This window comes from Ostrinia nubilalis, chromosome 3, assembly GCF_963855985.1.
Source record: "Ostrinia nubilalis chromosome 3, ilOstNubi1.1, whole genome shotgun sequence".
In the NCBI taxonomy this organism is placed as follows: Eukaryota; Metazoa; Arthropoda; class Insecta; order Lepidoptera; family Crambidae; genus Ostrinia; species Ostrinia nubilalis.
In genome coordinates this window covers 6859547-6878444 of record NC_087090.1, presented here as the reverse complement: position 1 = coordinate 6878444, position 18898 = coordinate 6859547, and the positions used below count along the sequence as shown (strand labels likewise).

The 18898-nt window shown below is 34.6% G+C and overlaps 2 protein-coding genes across 2 annotated transcripts in view; both read right to left on the bottom strand.

The window, feature by feature from the left end:
• The window catches only part of LOC135087758 (schwannomin-interacting protein 1 homolog), a 63708-nt gene extending 52994 nt beyond the window's left edge, over window positions 1-10714 (bottom strand). The window contains exon 1 of the mRNA XM_063982542.1: window positions 10649-10714. The gene's annotated coding sequence lies outside the window, so the exon portion shown is untranslated. The remainder of the gene's footprint in view (window positions 1-10648) is intronic.
• A 3724-nt stretch (window positions 10715-14438) lies between these two features.
• On the bottom strand, window positions 14439-17755 carry LOC135088280 (activating signal cointegrator 1 complex subunit 1). Its single transcript, XM_063983153.1, has 7 exons — window positions 17565-17755; window positions 17195-17300; window positions 16862-16994; window positions 16572-16700; window positions 16185-16345; window positions 15051-15223; window positions 14439-14776 (listed from the first exon to the last, which is right to left on the bottom strand). Exons 1-7 carry the CDS (start codon window positions 17674-17676, stop codon window positions 14490-14492), a joined length of 1101 nt encoding a protein of 366 aa, XP_063839223.1. The 5' UTR covers window positions 17677-17755; the 3' UTR covers window positions 14439-14489.
• Between the last annotated feature and the right edge of the window lie 1143 nt (window positions 17756-18898).

The following is an 18898-nucleotide window of genomic DNA, read 5'->3' as shown; positions in this document are numbered from 1 at the left end:
GTGAGTTGTTTCCATTGTTGTAAATGTTATTATTTGAAATTGCTATTTTCTTGCACTTAAGCCAATCTGAACGAGCTTCTCTCGAGCGCAAAGAGACAATTACAGGCCGTGGTCCCTTAGTGTTACTTTCACCAGGCATTCTCCAGACTTTTTCAACATCCTCAATCTTCAAGCTTAATTCCTGTGCAATCTTAGTTACTGTTGCTAATAAATTTTCTCCTTCCAGCTTTTGGACGTTTATAAGTTCAATCTGCAACTCTAGTTCTTTCTGCTCCAGCCTCATTACTCGTTCTTCCAGCGCCTTATTACATTTCTCGATGTATACATTTCTTTGTTGCAGATCTTTTATTTTGCTTTCATTGCTCAAACAGTCTTGCTTCGTTTCTTTTCCAGATTTCTCCATCTCTGTACACTTTCCTCCCAGATAATCTACCGCTTTTTCTATCTCTTCATTAGTTTTTTTAAGATCAATTATCTCGCTTTTGATATCTGAAATATCAGTGTGTATTTTTGTGAAAATAACTCTCTGCTCCTCTTTCATTGAACTTAGTAGCGACGACATCGTCTTCATTTGCTCGTTGAATTCATTTAGCGTTTTTCCTATGATTTCCGAGCTGCAACAGTCAGTTCTCTGTCGCCTGGGCTCATGGCTTGCACAGGAGTCACTATCTGAGTCTTCTACACGCTTTGTCTTCTTTTGGCGAGCATTAATCCAGCTGCCAACACTGCAGTTAAATGTAGGTACTAATGAAATAATTCACTCATTTATCATGTTACATTACATACCTTTATATCTTTAGCTATACATTTGAATCCGCTTTTGTTTACTTTATCTTGAAAATTTAGAAATAAATTGTGTGGGTTCAACAAAATCTGAGGGCGTAATGTTTACGATAAGTGGGGCGCTACTCCGGCAAGCACATTATAACCGGCTATCCCGCTAAATAACTTTATTTTCTTAAGCAAACAACCCCTCGCTCTGGGATTTAGCATTGCGCCACCAAACGAGTTTCACTAAGAGAAAGGAAAACTAGAACGGTAGAATAATGTTTTTCTGCAATGGCAAAACCTCTGTCTGTTGTTATTATAAATGTTGAAAGAATTGATTATTCTGGAAAATATTCATACGTGTAGTCGTTAACTTGGATAAATTGGAATCTATCCAAGAAAAAGTGGCGCCGCAATGTGACATATTAGTGACCAACAATATGATCTAACGTCCTTTACAGACCCAAACTGAAAATTTCTCCATTTGTATTGATTTTTTCCCCTCGTGTTACAGCCATCAAACAGAGGGAAAAAGTTTTTCAAACGCCTCTTCCTGTTTCTAATCATTGAAATGATTTTTAAATTATTTGTGCAGAAAATAGCGACATTTGTTACGGTAGGTTTTTTTTTGACAAATAGCTGACCGGGCGAATTTCGTACCACATAAATATTATGTTCATCAAAAATAATGTAGAATTTTAACGGAGAAAGAATTTTTCAAATCGGTTCAGTATTTTTGGATCCTACTCAATACAAACAAACGAACAATTATGATATTAGTGTAGATTATAATAATTCTGAATATACTCGTAGGTACATGTATATCTAAGTAAAACAACAGGCACATTTAAAGGAATAACATCACCCCAATTTAAAACTTCGTTGTATACCCGTATGACGACATAACAAACGGCAATTGGAATTGGGAAATTTTGCGTATTGGCTCCGAAAACTTTCTGTTACCAAGTCAAATTAGATCGCTGGAATAAAAGCCCCAATTTGTTTAATTTTTTTGAATAAGCCTCAAGCCTATGTAATCTCTAAAAAATGTGTTAAGAAATGTTTTTCTTTACCCATTTCTCAAATTATTGATAAACAGGTAATATTCCAATATTCCTTCATTCATTGTATAATCTACAATAATGAACAAGCATGTTGTAGTACCTCGTTATAACTCATATTGCTTTATTATTATTCAAAATATTCATGCCCGGAGAATGGAGATGAGTAGGGTAAAATCTTATTAGAAGGTATTATCCTGTCTGTAAGGCACTTATGTCTTGGGAGAACAATGCCTATACGAACACACTAGTACGTCCCTAATCTGAAAACATGACATGAAGTAAAGTTGTTACGTAGGTAAAGTATGGTTATGATGATAACGTGTACCTACACATAATAAAATATGTATGTGTTTTTTTTTTTTTTTTTTTTTTTTTTTTTTGTTTAAAGTTAGTTTCAGAAGAGAGTTGTTACAAGGTTAAGTAATTTAACAAAACAAATGATTTGATGAAATTCATCTTCAGAAGATTACTTAGTTTAATTTACCTAACATATTTTGTCTTGATGTCAACAGCAAAGGTTCTCCGGTTTCTGTTTTGTTAAAAAGGTGATTTTCCACAGCTATAAACAATTTGAATTTCGTATTGCGTAGCTACCAATTTAATGACCAAGGTAAACCAATAAAGGGAATACTGCCGCGTCCCGAAGGTAAACAACGTCCTTAATCTGGTTATTCGACAAGACTTATCATACTTAAGTATTGTAATGTAGTAGAAAATAAGTACGTAGCTATGTGGTTACTGGTAAGACTGGTTATTTTAATCCAAGTAGGATATGATGTAGGTACGTGTCTAATCAATATGTAGTTAAACTGTCGTGATCCATTTTAGTGATACCTACCTACACGAAATAGAGCTCCAGTATTATAATCAAATGTTGTATTTGTACAACTAACTACCTCTAAAAATCTGTGAGATAGGTAATGATTTACAAATAAAACTGACAACGTTTGAATGATATTATTGTTTTATGGGGAACTACGAGTATGTTAGAATAGCAATATCCTTCGCGAATAAAGAGGATCCACGTCGCATGACTAGTTCATACGAGCCAAAAGTTTGCGGGCATCGCGGATTACGGCGAAACTCTGCCGTTATTGATGCTGATCCATTACGTGCGTGAAATTGAATCACAAAGTCCTTCGAAATTTATCGAATACGGAGAGTATTCGCTTTGTAGATGAATGTTTCCTCTGGAAATGAAATAGTAGAAAACTATTATTATGTAACTTTGTACCAAAGCTAGATGTGACGCAGACATGTATTAACTTTAAAAAAAAATAAAACCGACTTCAAATGCGTGAACACAAAAAAAAACTAAAAATTAAAAATATTGCGTATAAAAAAGTTCATCCCCAATTTTCCACCCTTGGGGGTGAAATATTTTCTTCAAATTCGCATGAAACCACCCTTTTGATAATACCTATTCAACAAAAAAATAATCGTTCAAATTGATTTATAATCGGCGGAGATATTGCGTATAAAAAAGTTCATCCCCAATTTTCCACCCTTGGGGGTTGTTTTTTCTATTATTAAATTTAAATGGGACCACCCTTGAGGTATTACCTATACGCCGAAAAAAGATTTGTTCAAATCGGTTCATAATTGGCGGAGTTATCGCGTAACAAACATAGAAAAAAAAAACATACGGGTCGAATTGAGAACCTCCTCCTTTTTTGAAGTCGGTTGAAAAATGGATTCCGATTGCGGAATATGCTGTCAACATTAATTTCGAATTGTCTATATCTGTCCGTTCCGTCTGATAATTAACGCAAACACATTTTAGATACAGCGATTAAACCTGTTCAGGACCACTAGAGTAATTTATCGCTGAAGGAAAGGTTGCCTAGCGCATTGTTTCATAATAATAAATCATATAAAAATCCCTCACCAAATTGTAACTATCTACGAAACAAACGAATTTACTTTAGCTAAGTTAAACAAGCAATCCTTGAAACCCCAAATCATTCGCTATCTGCAAAATCAGCAAAGGTAAGGGATCGTTTTCTCTGTGAACTTAGGTATTACGTATTACGCAAGCTGCCAGGCGCCTTACGGCTACGCCGACCCGCAAGTTGTTTTGTTAAAATATCGCCTATAAATGTTGGGTCTGTTCGCTACTACGCAAAAATCTCTAACGAGCCCGCCTCAGCCTACAGCGGTGAATATTTAACGAAGTCTCAGACAGTAAATCCCGTGATGGCCTGATAATTGCCAATAAATGTCGCCTTTATGGCAGGTGAAGTGTAATAATTATTACTGTTGACATTTTGAAAGTTAATATTTTTCCCAGTTGTTTTTGTAGAGACAGGGAGAAAGAGAGTGAGAAAATGGAAGTTCGTTAACTAGTCATTCGTTGAGGATTCTTTGAAGGTGGTACTAAATAGGTAGCAGTAGTAATAGCGTCTAACTATTCATATGAATCTAATTTCAGATTCATTGTGATGCATCCACGGAACAATAGCTAGATCATATCGTCGCTTGCCTCTCTAACTGCACTATCCTATCAATTTCGCAAGACGAATCAAACTGTCAAATCACCTGAAAATTTTCCAAAATGTCAGTTACGTCAGTTAGCTAGAGGCAAGCGACGATATGACAGGTACATAAAGTCTATTTCTCCGTAACAATGGTTTCTGTGTCGGCGTGGGATGTTTTGACACGCACGCTTATAAGCGAAGGGCTATTGTGGCGCTCGAGAAACTCCGAGCACATTCACAGTGACACTTGACGCGGCGTAAGTGCCTCTAGACTCTCTAATTGGGTCAGCTTTATACGGGCTATGAAAACAATTAAATAATAAATAAATTTTGCGATCCCTCGCGCTTTTAGAATATTAAGTCATAACTACGAACGCGTAAATCTTCATTTTAACCTCAAAAATGACTAGGTACTATTTTTAAATTCAAATAAACACTTATTATCTTGGGTTTATCGCAAGGCTACGAATGCTAAAACAAACATACGTTATACATATACACCGTGTTACTTTGCATTCTTGCCATATTCACAGAGATAAAAGTAGGGACCAATACCTATTATTTAAGATAAACAAGAGACTCCCATAAAGAAAATACACTGAGTTTTTAGTAAATTTGGTTTTGCAGTACAAATTGGAATAAACCAATTTTGTCTCGCACTTTCTACAGGTGCAAGTGGAATAAACCTAGTGGGCGTGGCCTAGTTCTTATTAATCTGTGATGTTTTATGGCTCTGGGTACCAGGTACCAGCCTTTTTATCCAGTCATAACAATTATTTTAAAATACTCTTCAGTTGATTTTAGATTTTCCTTTCTACTCTCAGTTTCTACTTTACGGGCTTAGGACCGTCAAAAATACGTAATAATAATTAGGCTTTTAATTAATTTATAACATTGTTCCCTATTTTTACAGATTAATAAATTAAGTATGAAATGAAATCACCTTATTCACAATTAATTATTTATTTATGAGTTCCTACTTACAGAGTTTACGTACTGCGAAGCAAGTGTACAAAGTGTCCTCCGTTCTGATGAAGGCACAGTCTAGCACGGCGAAGCGTAGGTATTTCGCTTTAGTTTTCGCAACACATAAACGTTTTGTCTCACAGTTTCGCTGAAGCAATCCTTTCACGTAACACGTTTACACTTTTTATCTCTTCTGCGCATACCAGGTCGTTTCAAGTCACTCCAAAAATAATAGTCCATTGGTGTTAGGTCCGAGGATCGTGGTGGCCAAGCTACTGGACCCCCTCATCCAATCCACTGTTCACCAAACGTATTATTCGCGCACTTGACGTCCTTATTGTGGGGGAGCACCATCCTGCTGGTAGTAGAGCATTTGGTGTAACGCTAAGGGTACGTCATCAAGCATTTCGTTTAAGACGTCTTGCAGAAACTCCAACCACCATTTTGATTAAATTATTCGTTGTTTGAATACACTTCAGTCATTTCTGTATTATTTATAACGTGATTTGTGATTGATGGATTTCTCAGTTTTTTACAAAAGTGTCAAAAAGACATTTTAAAGACAATAGATTGCAATAGATATTTAAAAATACAATAAAAAGTAAAAAAGTCTCCATCGCCATCGCTAACATAAGTGATGTGCATGCGTTACGATAGTTAGTGATGTGTTTAACAGATTGTCGATAAAATAAAATATTCAAAATTAAAAATCAAAATTTTCGGGCATTATTTTTTAACGGATTTGTGTTCAGTATCAGTAATATAGTTACCTCTGTAAATATGGCAAGAATGCAAAGTAACACCCTGTATATTACCACATTTCGCTCTCAATGGACACCCATAATGTATATTTTTGGTAGCACGTACAGTAAAGGCAATCATGGTGAAGGCGTGTTCATAACAAAGAATGGTCTCTTTGCGCCCGTCCCGAATACGACCGAGAGTGGATTGCTCTACACTCCCAAAGGCTGATTCAAATCTACCACACACTTTGAGTAGGTACGTTCTCGGCGTAATTATAACAGAGAACGTTAAGATCTACAATATTGACTAAGTTCGCCGGCGAATAGAAAGATAGGAATATTTTACTTTCACGATTACAGTCGGCTCGAGTTCGCAAGTTAGTATTATGTGGTAGCTCTACGATTGGTAGAGAGCTTCACGGCGAAGAAGGAATGTAGAGAAAAAAGTTACTGATGGGTCGATATGCAATCATGACCCCTACCAAGGATGGAATAGAATATATCTAATATAATAAATTCCATTTTATTCATTTTTAGAACATGTTTACCTGAGCCAAGTTACTACTAGCTTAGTTGGAAACGATCCAATAAGCACGCATTGATCGACCCCTTCATATGCGTCTCAGTTACAGGCTAAGGTTACAGGCGTAAAGTATGGTATGCAAATAATATGCAGTATCTTACATTATTTCAGTTATTCAAAATAGTTTACTTACCTACCCATTACTCAAAAGAAGGAATTGACTTCAGGTACAAAATCGCGTTCATTTCATTTCTACGAGTAAGTAATGCTCCAAACGACCGACGCGAACCCAACTGCTAAAATATATTCCAAGAATTCATACAACACGAATCTTTCGATTACGACTTCCCAGTAAAACAAACCAAGGCTGTTTACGAATATTTATTCAACATTCAAACCGCGGAAAAAGAAGTAAAATGAGTATTAGAATATAATTTTGCATTTGTAGTTGTATTTTAACTATTTTTTTAAGATTCTTGTCTATAAAGATTAACACTTATCTTGGTAAATGTATATTACTCGTACATCCCTTATTAACGTTAACAAAATTAATACCTTTTCCTTCTAACAAATTGTTTGTTACACAATGTTGCCGTTACAATAAACAGTATCCCCTCCCAATGGACCAAATTAACCCGTCCCAAACGTTAATCCAGAAAGAATAGAAATAGGCCGTGCCGGATAATTATTTACCTCGGAGCTTAAGCTGGCTGAAACAACCGATTCTTTGCCCCCGACCGCTACCAGGAGAATTTAATGCTTTGATAAAAACGTCATAAAACAGAACCGGATCGTTAAACGAGAACTGAGGCTGGGCTGTAATAATCGCTAATAATTTTTTTTTTTTTTTTTTTTTTTTATGCATAACAAGGCAGGTATTTGACCACAATCGCACCTGATGTTAAGTGAATTGTAGTAATTGCCAACCGAAAGATACTATCGCCCCAACCCAACTAATTAGGTATTCATGAAATTCACCCAAGACCGTCTTACTAACGGCGGTGTAAGTAGCAACTACTTATTTGATAGCCATTATCCATCAATCGTTTAAGGTCTTGATTAAAAATGTATTAGTAAGATATTTCGGTAAACACTTATTAAGACAGATATTTTCAGTAATCGCGTTCAAAGAGGTGAATAGTTTACAGAATTCACGAACTATTTTCTATCTTTAACTTCTAATGACTAATCGTTAGAAGTTCCAAATTTTTACAACAATTAGAAGAATTCATTTATTGGCGGCCCACGCACCGGCATCGAATCTACGTCAAGGTGGTGTGCGTCATCTTCCCATTTACATAGGTTGTCTGCTGGAAATTTGGAAAGTTGCCCCTCGAGTGAACGATCGATGCCGCGCCGACCATTCATCATCCGACCCTTCTATACACATTAATTTACAACTTTAATGAGACCCATCCTGCCTGCAACATAAGTTTTACCGTATTTAGATCTTCAGTGTCACGTTCAATAAGTAAGTAACATAGAAGTTGCTCAACTTTTTTAAGAATAAATTGCCACTTTACTAAAGAATGGGAAATATTGTTTCAACTGTAGTCAACTTTTAAGTGCTAGAAGGGAAAGCTTTAGGCTCAGTTGCACCACCTTATTTTAACCGTAAAAATAACAATAACCGGTGCTTTTTGTATGGAGTTTGACAGATTTTTGACTTTTTCAAAGTTAATAAGATGGTGCAACTCAGCCTTACTGTTTTCAATTAAGTAGACTTTGTGTTGATGTCGACTGTAATGGAACTCAAATGATATTTATACCTGCCAGTTTTCATATCTAATTAATGAACATTGCAGCGCTATCAACAACCGGCACGCGTTCGTTGTAGGTATTCACAAGTGCTAAAGTTTTATAGCTTTTAAATGACTTCTTTTACCCAAAGTAGCAAGTGAAAGCATCGCGTGACGACCTGACGTTCCCCATTAATCTGTTTTGAGGTGCGTGCGTATTTTCTTGTCCCATATTCGATACAGACTATTTCCATTACCGGGTACCTGCCTTGGTTATTATTATACCGCCTACTTTGTCCAAGCCTAAGATCATAGGCATTAATCCGGACATTATCTAAAAATACGAATGATGAAAAAAGTTCAAAATGTTTGTTTTAATATTTGCGTAGGCACTAATACTCTGAAAATAGTTCCCATTAGTTCTTTGTTTCTTAAAGGTCACTTTTATCTCGGGAATATACATACATAATAATGAATTATGATGTCAAAGGATCATAGAGAGACGAGGACTCCTTGTTGACATTATGTACATATGTATTTATTGGTCATAGCTAGCTAGATCAGACTAAGTTTGTTTTAGACTCCATTATTACTATCTATGGTCGCAATCCTCATCAGTGAGCGACCGAGGAAGAAGAAGCTCTATTATATCTAATAACTACACTATTATCTGTTGTAAAACGATCCGTCCATTAAATAAAATCTGAGTAAATGTGACTTTTCAGTTTTATTTCAGCGATGGTCCTCAATCAAGATCTATAGAAAGATAGATATAGAAAGTGTAGACTTTTAGGTCAGTCTCACGGGACGCATTACATTAATTCGTTAATCTGATTCTGAGACTGAAATGTAAATTCAGGCTTGCGGACTGCGGATTCAGTTGTTACATTTAATGTACCTAGTAAGACTAAATCAAAGAATCGGAGAAAAGTTTGAACCATCAAAATGTTTTTTATTTAAAAAAAATTGGAGATTTTCATAGCAAACATAAAAACAATTGCAAAGACTGAATGAATAACAACTAAAGCGATAAAAATTAAAGAACAGCCCAACATAACAGTTTTCTGCTGCAAAAAGATGATCCACCTTTTCTTAAGAACCACTCACGCACCTTTCACGGGAAGATTCCTTTCTGAATTAGGTGAAAACTTTAAGGGATTATTCAAATTTTATTCGTTAAGTTGTCGAAAGAGGAACGCAAAAATGAGAGGGAGATATCTGAACCTATCTGGAGAAGAAAACTGTGTTTTAAAATTTTCAGCATATTGTGAATGGAGCAATGAAATAATACTTCTTACGAATAGGATAGGAGATATCTGGGGCTTCCAAATAAGTTTTGACAAACATAGACATCCCATTCAGTCCAATCACAGGCAATTTCATCAGAAACTACTCATTGAATAGGCTTGAAATTAAACAAACATGTAGCTTGATGTCAACGTTAAAAGAGGAATGTGTTGTGATTCGGTATGTAGGAAAAGTAAATCGAGTTTGCCAATAGTTTAAAGACAAGCCTCCATGGTCTGCTATTAGTAAATTTTACAGTGTAGGTATACCTAAATACCAATTTTTATTATTTTTTTAATTGCGAATATAACCTGCTACGACATAAAAAAAACGTTCATTGTCGCCGTTCATTTCAGTCGTTACCTTATCTACGTACCTTACAATCCCCGCATTTATACGCAGACGGGGAATTCACGAACGCCGGCGAAGACAGAGGTAAGTAGTTCATTAAGTTGATAAGTAACTACCGCCCATAACTTATCCGTACGCACACACTGTAGGTACACGTCACACACGCGTGAAACCCTTTATGTGAGGGGACATTATGCGATTTATTTTAACGGACCGCTGTCGCTGCAACTCCCCTCCGTTCCAAGTTATCAGACTTTAGTACCGTATTTGGATTACGTGGGCGGTAAAAAGCAATTTACGTCAAAGAGAACGATTAGTAACCATAACGAATTAATTGTTGCTTGAATAAAATCGATATAATTTATAGGAACAGATAATTATTATCATCGCATTTTTAAAATCAGTTATTACTTACCTAGTGTACCAAAAGTTAACTAATAACATGTTTATAAAGCAATTCACTAATTAAAAATCGATTGCTTAGAAAATCACAACGTTATGACAAAAATAATTTAAGCAAATAATAATATCATTCAGCATGGTTTTGCATGTATCTAAATCAGTTTTTAACATGACTTGGTTTCATAAGAACACTAGACAGAAATAAGAAAAATGTTGCATAAACAAAACCAATGAAACACGAATGCGTGGTTATAATAACAAAACAGTCAACCATAATACATAATGACCGATAACATGCAAGCTACAACTGCAGAAGAAAGCTACTTACAGTATAATCCTTTGCCGGCTTTGAAAACACGTAAACGTTCGCGTTACGTTCGTAGCGGAGTAGTCGCTACACGCTACGGCGTAGACGGCACGGGCGGGCGGGCCGCGTAGCCAATGCGCGAAGACTGCCGCGGAACCCCCCGCGTACGGCACTTCTGTTGGGCAAGGAGCTACGAATTCAAGCTACAGGGTTTCCGACAACTGAAATCGTTAAAACAATATAGTAGGTGGCTAAACAAAAAATGTAGTTAAAAAAAACCGGAATGAGTATTATTTTGAAAACATAAATGCATACTAAAAACTTATTTTACTGTAACTAAAACGGCGATAGCAATTATAGCAATCAAATTACGAAACATATTAACCTAGTTATGTTGTTTTTGTGATTGTTTTGAATTGTATTCTGTGGTGTAATCGTTTTGTATTGTGGTTGTGCCTTTAGGTAATTAAATTAATAATTATAGTTATAATACGTAGCAATGTAATTAAAAATAGATAGTATGAACAAAGTACCTAGTAGTTATAATTTTAACGACTCGCACCATGTTTTTGTAATTCTGTTATTTCTATCCATTCATTGTTTTGGCAAGTTGCGGTGGCAACCCTGTAGGTTACGATTATAGCCGTAGAATACTGATATCTACAAAAGGCTGAGTGGAACTCTTAAAACTGATATCAATCATATTACATAGATGCTTACTTGAAAAAGTAAGTACAATAGGTACACTCAAGTTGTACAATTTGCGACTACTAAACACACTATCAGTATTTGATACTTTTCTGGTTCGCCGCCGCGGAGCACCCTAATTTGGTGGTGCACGCACACCTTTTTAACCAAAGGATACCATTAATCATAAATATTTAACCATACACCACTTTTTGTGTTTCATACTGCTGTTCAAAATTTAGTACCTAATCGCTTCTTCACGAGCTCTTGGTATTAAGTAAACCTGTTTAAAAAAAAGTAAGGATAACTTAATTATGTAGCCATAAAGTATTTTTTTTATAATAAAAATAAGACGACAGCAAGTCTAATATCATTGACACCGAATTTAAAAGTGCTTTACGTGATGCGGTTCATAATTTTAATTACGCAGTTAAAATCTGTTAAAAGGAAAGCTTTATTAGATAACTAGCTGACCCGGCGAACTTTGTTCCGCCTTAATGGCAATAAATAAGCAGACTTTTTTATTTCGAACGGGATATAAAGTATCCTATGTCCTTCTCCTGGCTCTAAACTACCTCCCTGACAATTTTCAGCTAAATCGGTTCAGCCGATCTTGAGTTATAAGTGGAGTAACTAACACGACTTTCTTTTATACAGTGTGAGTCACGTTAAAGTGTACATATGAAAATAGATGAAACTAGACCTATTTTTATCGACAAAAAAGAGGTCAAAAATTTTTTGTGATTTTTTTTTAATTTTTTATAGAATTTTTTTTCTTCCAATTACTTATTGTAAAGAAAACGTAATAACTTTTAAAGTAAGCGGTATATCCTGATAAAATAAAAACAGTAATAATGCTAAATAACAGGCGATACTAAAAAAATACATGAAATACCCAGAAAATGCCAACAAATAATAAAAAATGATACTTTTTGAAAAAAATCTGCTTAAAAATTTGAATTTTTTTGGTTATTTGATAAATTTCTCCAAAAAATGCCCCTATAACAGGTGGTTTTTATTACTTTTTATTATTCTCTATCGTATTGCTTTAGTAAAACCAAAAATAGCATGTCTCTATCCCTATCAAAACGTTTGTAATGATCGTTTGAACTAAGCCTCTCCGGGCGCGCCATTCAACGCTTCGTTAACAACGAAACTGAAAGTGACTCTAGATTTGTAATTTTGATAAAGACAAGTTTGATTTCAAATAAAAACAAAAGATTTCGAAGTAAAATAAGCATTTTAGTTAAAATTAAAATTGTCTCTACCTGTAGCGGAGAAAAATGTGGTGGCAGGCCTTTGTTCAAACGATCATAGCAAATGTTGTGATAGGGATAGAGACATGCGATTTTTCGTTTTACAAAAGTAATACGATAGAAAATAATAAAAAGTAATTAAAACCATCTGTTATAGGGGCATTTTTTGGAGAAATTTATCAAATAACCAAAAAAATACGAATTTTTAAGCAGATTTTTTTCAAAATGTATTATTTTTTATTATTTGTTGGCATTTATTGCATATTTTATGTATTTTTTTAGTATTGCCTGTTATTTAGCATTATTACTGTTTTTATTTCATCAGGATATACCGCTTAGTTTAAAAGTTATTACGTTTTCTTTACAATAAGTAATTTGAAGAAAAAAAATTCTATAAAAATTTTTTAAAAAATCTCAAAAATTTTTTGACCTCTTTTTTGTCGATAAAAATATGTCTAGTTTCATCTTTTTTCATATGTACACTTTAACGTGACTCACACTGTATATATAGATTTTATTCAGTCTTTGTTTTAATTGACATTCAATTTCAACTGAAATCTCAATAGATTTACGTCCACATCAATATGTGGACTGTAGCTACGCACAAGTCTGCATATCATAGAAAGAGTTATCAAACACGACTCAAAGTATTGAAAATAAATTATATGGCTTAGCTCAAAGAAGAAATGGACTATTGAAAGATGAGCTTTCTTTGTCTTATTGGTAGAGGAAAACATATTTTTCGGATATCTAATCCAATAAGTAATAGGTATCGATTTGCTTCCTTTTACTTCTCGTGTGATAGTGTAACGTAGTTATATCGGTAATCAAGGCCAGAAGCCACAATCAACGGCTTGTGGCGACTGAACTCTAATGCCCCGGGGTGTGGGAATAGGAAAATGAACGTATGGCCTCGAGGTAGTGATGGGCAACAATAATTGCGCTAACTCATTGTTTCAAAATGTGTTGGCGCGCAATACAGGACTAGGAGGACTCGAAAGAATATGTTTTTACACAATTTGTGTAACTAAGTGACTAAGGTCGGTAACAAACAAGTCATCTTGTGACTTAATTTTAAAATTCAACCAATCAGAAGCTTCAAACTCGAGATTAAATTTAGTTTTGAACGTTGTTCTTTATAAAGTACTTTAGTCTTTTCTGCAGAAAACTAGGACTCCTGTGAACTTCATGAAATAAAAATATTGCGGGCAGGGTAGGACCGGTCGCTGTGGAAATCTTTGAGTCTTTGTCTAGCATTGGACGTTATTTGACTGACACTAAGTACACTAACGAACAGTTCCATTTTATTTATTACTAATTATTGCACACTTTTGAGACAACTCAAAGAGCCGGCGCATAGAGCTGCGGCAGTATTAACTTACCAAGTTGAGTTGGCGCCAAAATATTGAGTTGCTAATTCCGCCTCGAGGCGTCGCATCTCTATTTCCGGGAGGATTATTTCCGGGTTAAAAGCAATCTACAGGAATGTTAACCCTTCGATTGAGGACCGCCTAATAAATATTAATTTATGCTCAATGGTTGTGTTCACATTTTTACAAGACGAAGGCATCTACTAATAATTATGTATAAAAAATATGCAATATATTAACGCGCGCGCCGGATATAATTAAATTCCATATTAGTATTTTTAGATTCCACCATACTTTGTGGTTTTTTATGTGTTTGTGGTAGGTACATTATAAGAGGTTGTGTATTTTATTGTGTACTTTTCCTTTTTACAAAATGACATAAAATACCTACCTACATACAAAGGACGAATTTCGCCAAATTCCTGTTTACATCATGAAAACAATATTTTAAACTTTAGCTAGGAGGTACTAACAAATAGAGATAAATAAAATGTAATGTTATTATTTTCAACATTTATTATAAATAAATAACAAAATATAACATCGTAATTACGTACTGCAACAAATAACACAAGTGGGTTGGTAAAACCCGTCGTTGCCTATCGAATGGCGTTGTGAGAGATGAATTTCTTTGAACTCTATGACGCCGAAATCGTAATCTGCGTATTTTCTCAGAATCTCAGAGCCATCAAACGTTACTCGCGGTTGCCTCGAGTTTCTAGAAGTAGATGAGAGCGAATCTTCTCCACCTTGCGCCGCCCGACTTCTGTATTTAGAGTTTATTAAAGTTACGTGCAGTTTCACATTATCTCTACCGTGATCTTTTTCCATGTAACCTGGAAAAAATAAAAGTTATTTTACTGAATTTAATACGGCTTGATTCATTTCTCACATTTTTTCGGTGTGGTTCTTTTAATCAAAAGAAGATACAGACATATTGAGTACAGTACTTAAAATGAGATACAAAAATTCAAGCAATGAAAGACTAGTGTAATCCACATCTCCATATTTTTAGATGTTACTATATCTGTGTCCGAAAAGGTAGCTAACATGAGTTAACATGACCACCATGATTTTTTATTATATTACATACAAAAATATATAACTCACCTGCTTTATAAAAGTGACTGACTAAGCTATCGGCCAATTTCTGAATGAGACCAGTGCTGGCTCCCTCTTCCTGCACGCGACCGTACAGCACGTTGATTTCTCGCGGGTCGTCGTTCATGTATGACAGACCCTTTAGTCTAATTTTAAAAGGTAAATAATCCTCCAGCATAGGTCTGAAATTAAATATGGATAAAATATAGAGCCACTTTTTTCATAAAAAGTAGCTCTATATTTTCACTTAGTGGCGTGTGGAACTGCTCAGTGGTCATACATTAAAAAAATGAGAATAAAAGGTTAAAAAAGAAATTGGAAAAGAGGGTTTGATGGGATAATACACCACTACTTTTTTATCACCGGAAAAATTTTAAGAGGTTATGTAGTAATGTGTGAAAAAGATAAAGTAAAAAAAAATTAAAATTTTTATAAAGTTAATTTTTTTATTAAATTTTCTTTAGTCCCTATTTTACGCGTCACAGCTGGGCCACTCCGCTGCTCGTTCATTCAGTAGAGTAGTCGTACGCGCAGTGTTGCCAGAAGGTTACTTTTGTAACCTTTTAGGTTACTTTTGAACTGCATTGGTTACTTTTAGGTTACACTAATGAAAAGGTTACTTTTAGGTGATTTTTCAGAAATTGTAGAATTAACTTTTACAGGTTATTCAGTAAAAAATATTAATAGTGAAAATTTAAAAATTATGTCATAAACTGCATTTAAACATGAATTTGATTTATTATTTGTTAAAAAAAATTAGTTTTAGCGAATGTTTTTCGATAGCAAATCCATGAAACGTTTTTATACGACCGGTCACTTTTCGGTCTTCATGGAATACTCAAAATTTCGAATTTAGGTAAACGATTGATGATCAATTGTATTCATTTTCCATCCATGAACAACCTTACACAATCTCTCCGCACACCCCCCCCGTACATTTTATTATATTTCTGGTAATTTCTGACAAGACCCGACTGGCAACACTGCGTACGCGCTCGCACATTGATCTGTCTGTCTCGCTCACGCCTTGACCACGCTTCCAGTGTTATTATTACTAACTTAGACCATTTTAATGCAACATTTCAAGTAATTTTGAGTTCTAATAAGTGTTTCATTACACTTACGTACTTCTTACATACTTACAAAATAATTTTCTCTTTAGCTTCAGTCAACAATTTTGATGCCAAAAGTCTTTCCTCATTGTCCATCAAACACATAACTCCCAATGTAAGATGTAATTTGTTGGGTTTAATAAATAGTGATTCATCCAATCCTCTTCCTGGACAATCACGAAGTATATTGTTCTGAACGAAAAATAGTATACATATAACATTAGCAAATAGGGATAACAAAGTGATCATGACATACAATTCAACAGTAAGCAAAAACTAAAATTAGTACTGTACTGTACATAAAATAATTAAGTATTTCAGGTAAAATAGCACCTATGTATTTCCAACAAGATGTCACAGAAATAAAGTATAATGTTAAGCTTGATGTGCCTATACCTATACCGTGATCTACATATACCTTAAAAGTTTCAAAGTTATTCATTATATCTGGACTATTCATTGGTATAGATATAAAATGTGTAGGTCTCTGTTTCATTCTTGAAGACATCACTATAATATTTATTCTGCGTCTAGCTGCTTTTACACTCTGAAAAAAAAAAAAAAAATGTTTGTAGCAAATAAAACTTATTATTATAAAGTTTAAAATAAAATTGTCAGTAAAAATAATGCATTATTAAGTCATAAAAATGGGTTAATTAATTTAATATGAACTATTAAATGTAAAAAAGGAGTGTAATTAATAAATACCGATGCACTTGACCCAAATATGACGATATCTCCAGTTTGGCCCTGTTTAGGTATTTTAATGTCAGTTTTTGTGTCTCTTTCAACTCTACATTTTACTGCCCCTTTTTTGCCAATTATTGCGCCGATATAATGCCTGAAATAAGCAAGGACTATGTCTAAGACTTCAAACACAATATTATTGCAGCATCTAAATACATTATCATAATAAAAAAGGTAACTACATAAATATAGTAATTTGTAAAATTTACTTATTAATGATAATGAAAATTTGGTCGGGTTAAGCAAGTATAATTTTTTTAAATATTTGTCATCACATTTAATATAATAACTTACTTAGATACATGAAAACTTGTAGTAAATCGGCTGTTATCTAATAACACAACATCAAAATTGTCATCATCGTCATCAGCATCATTCACATCGTCATAATATGGTACATCTGAAAATAATTCGAAATATTTTAAAAGACCTGCTTCACGGTAGTAAAATAGATCTTTTGATTGTACCTACTCTAATTATATCTATATCTACGTATATCTAGTCTAGATTTGGTGTAAGAAAAAAACTATTAGGTATATAGTTCCAACCGACAGCACTTTTATGCTCCAATTAAAGATGAATCGGGATAAATCTACGGACACTACCTGGTCCGGAGGATTAAATGAATTTATTATGAAAAACAATCAGTAAGTAAACAACAAACCATTTTCATACAAATCGTGTTCTTGAAAAGATGTTAATTCAGTATTGGAATCATTTATTCGGTAACACCTTCCTTCTATCCATAGCAAATCAGGTTTTAGGATGTCAGTCATAGTTTAATTGAAATTTTCAAAAATTGGAAACGAAGAATATGCTGGAATACGCCAAGGGAATCCCAGTGACAGTCACAGGTGACAGTGACAGTGACGTAATACGAAGTCGCAAAAAGTTGTCATCTGTCAATCTGTCATGTCGCTTTTTTTTCTTTTGCAGGAAAAGACCATTACGATCACAGATATGGATAGATGCAGCATGTGTCAAAAATTGTATGAAGCCGAGCGTGCCACTTTTTAAACGTCATTAGTGTCATTTTAGCGAATTTTAGTGATTGCCGCAACGTAAAAGTAATCGTATCATCGTACTGCATTTGCAAAGTCATCGAATGATATCGTGTGTGTGACTCGATTCGAAAATTAATTAATTCCAATAAAACTGATAATTTGTTAAATACAAAACCAAAAACATCTATATTTACCTTTTTAAAATAAATTAATTCTTACAAATCGTCAAATCTCGTTATTTTTTTTTACCCTACCAGCGTTTCAAGACATAAATTTGTCAAGTGCATGAATACATGCATCAGTGTGTGTCTTATTGTTATGAGTAAGTACGGTTCCTTGGGATCGGTATGAGTGCACCACATACAGGGACCATGGTTTTAACTCTTAAGAGTACATCGCAGGATATGTATTAAAAACAATGCTACTTTATACTTCTTCTACTGCTACTTTATTCTAATTAATTATTTGATACTTGTGCTGTTAATTACAATTCTCAATCCGTAAATAATTTCTTCTTTCTACCGTGTTCGTACTACTGTCCTCGTAAAATCATCGTAACCGATTGTTGTAATCGAATTACATGAACATCACTCGACCATGTATGTCCATTTGGACATATCGGAATGGCACGCTTTGACGATCAACTTGCTGTATCTACTCTAATCCATATCTGTGATTACGATATACAACCCAGTCTTAATATTTTTTACATACGGCTTTCAGCTCCTTGAAAAAATCGATTTGCCTAAGTCGGGATTCGAACCCAGAGCCCTGATTACGGTAACTTTTAACGTTTCCAATCCAGACGCGCTTCATCGATTCTGCGATACGATTGGTCAGCGTAATGATCAAAACAGCGTACGTGAGCTGTTTTGACCAATCGTATCGCAGAATCGATGAAGCGCGTCTGGATTGGAGACGTTAAAAATTACCGTAATCGGGGCTCAGGACCTTTCTCTTGCTTTCAGCTTCGTCCAAAAGTTTTTTGGTAATA

Coding starts and splice junctions, on each gene's coding strand:
- LOC135088280 (XM_063983153.1), bottom strand. CDS start 17,676: ATGACTGACATCCTAAAACCTGATTTGCTATGGATAGAAGGAAGGTGT. Junction 17,301..17,564: donor ACACGATTTGTATGAAAATG/GTTTGTTGTTTA, acceptor AATTATTTTCAG/ATGTACCATATTATGACGAT. Junction 16,701..16,861: donor TATTTGGGTCAAGTGCATCG/GTATTTATTAAT, acceptor TTTTTTTTTCAG/AGTGTAAAAGCAGCTAGACG.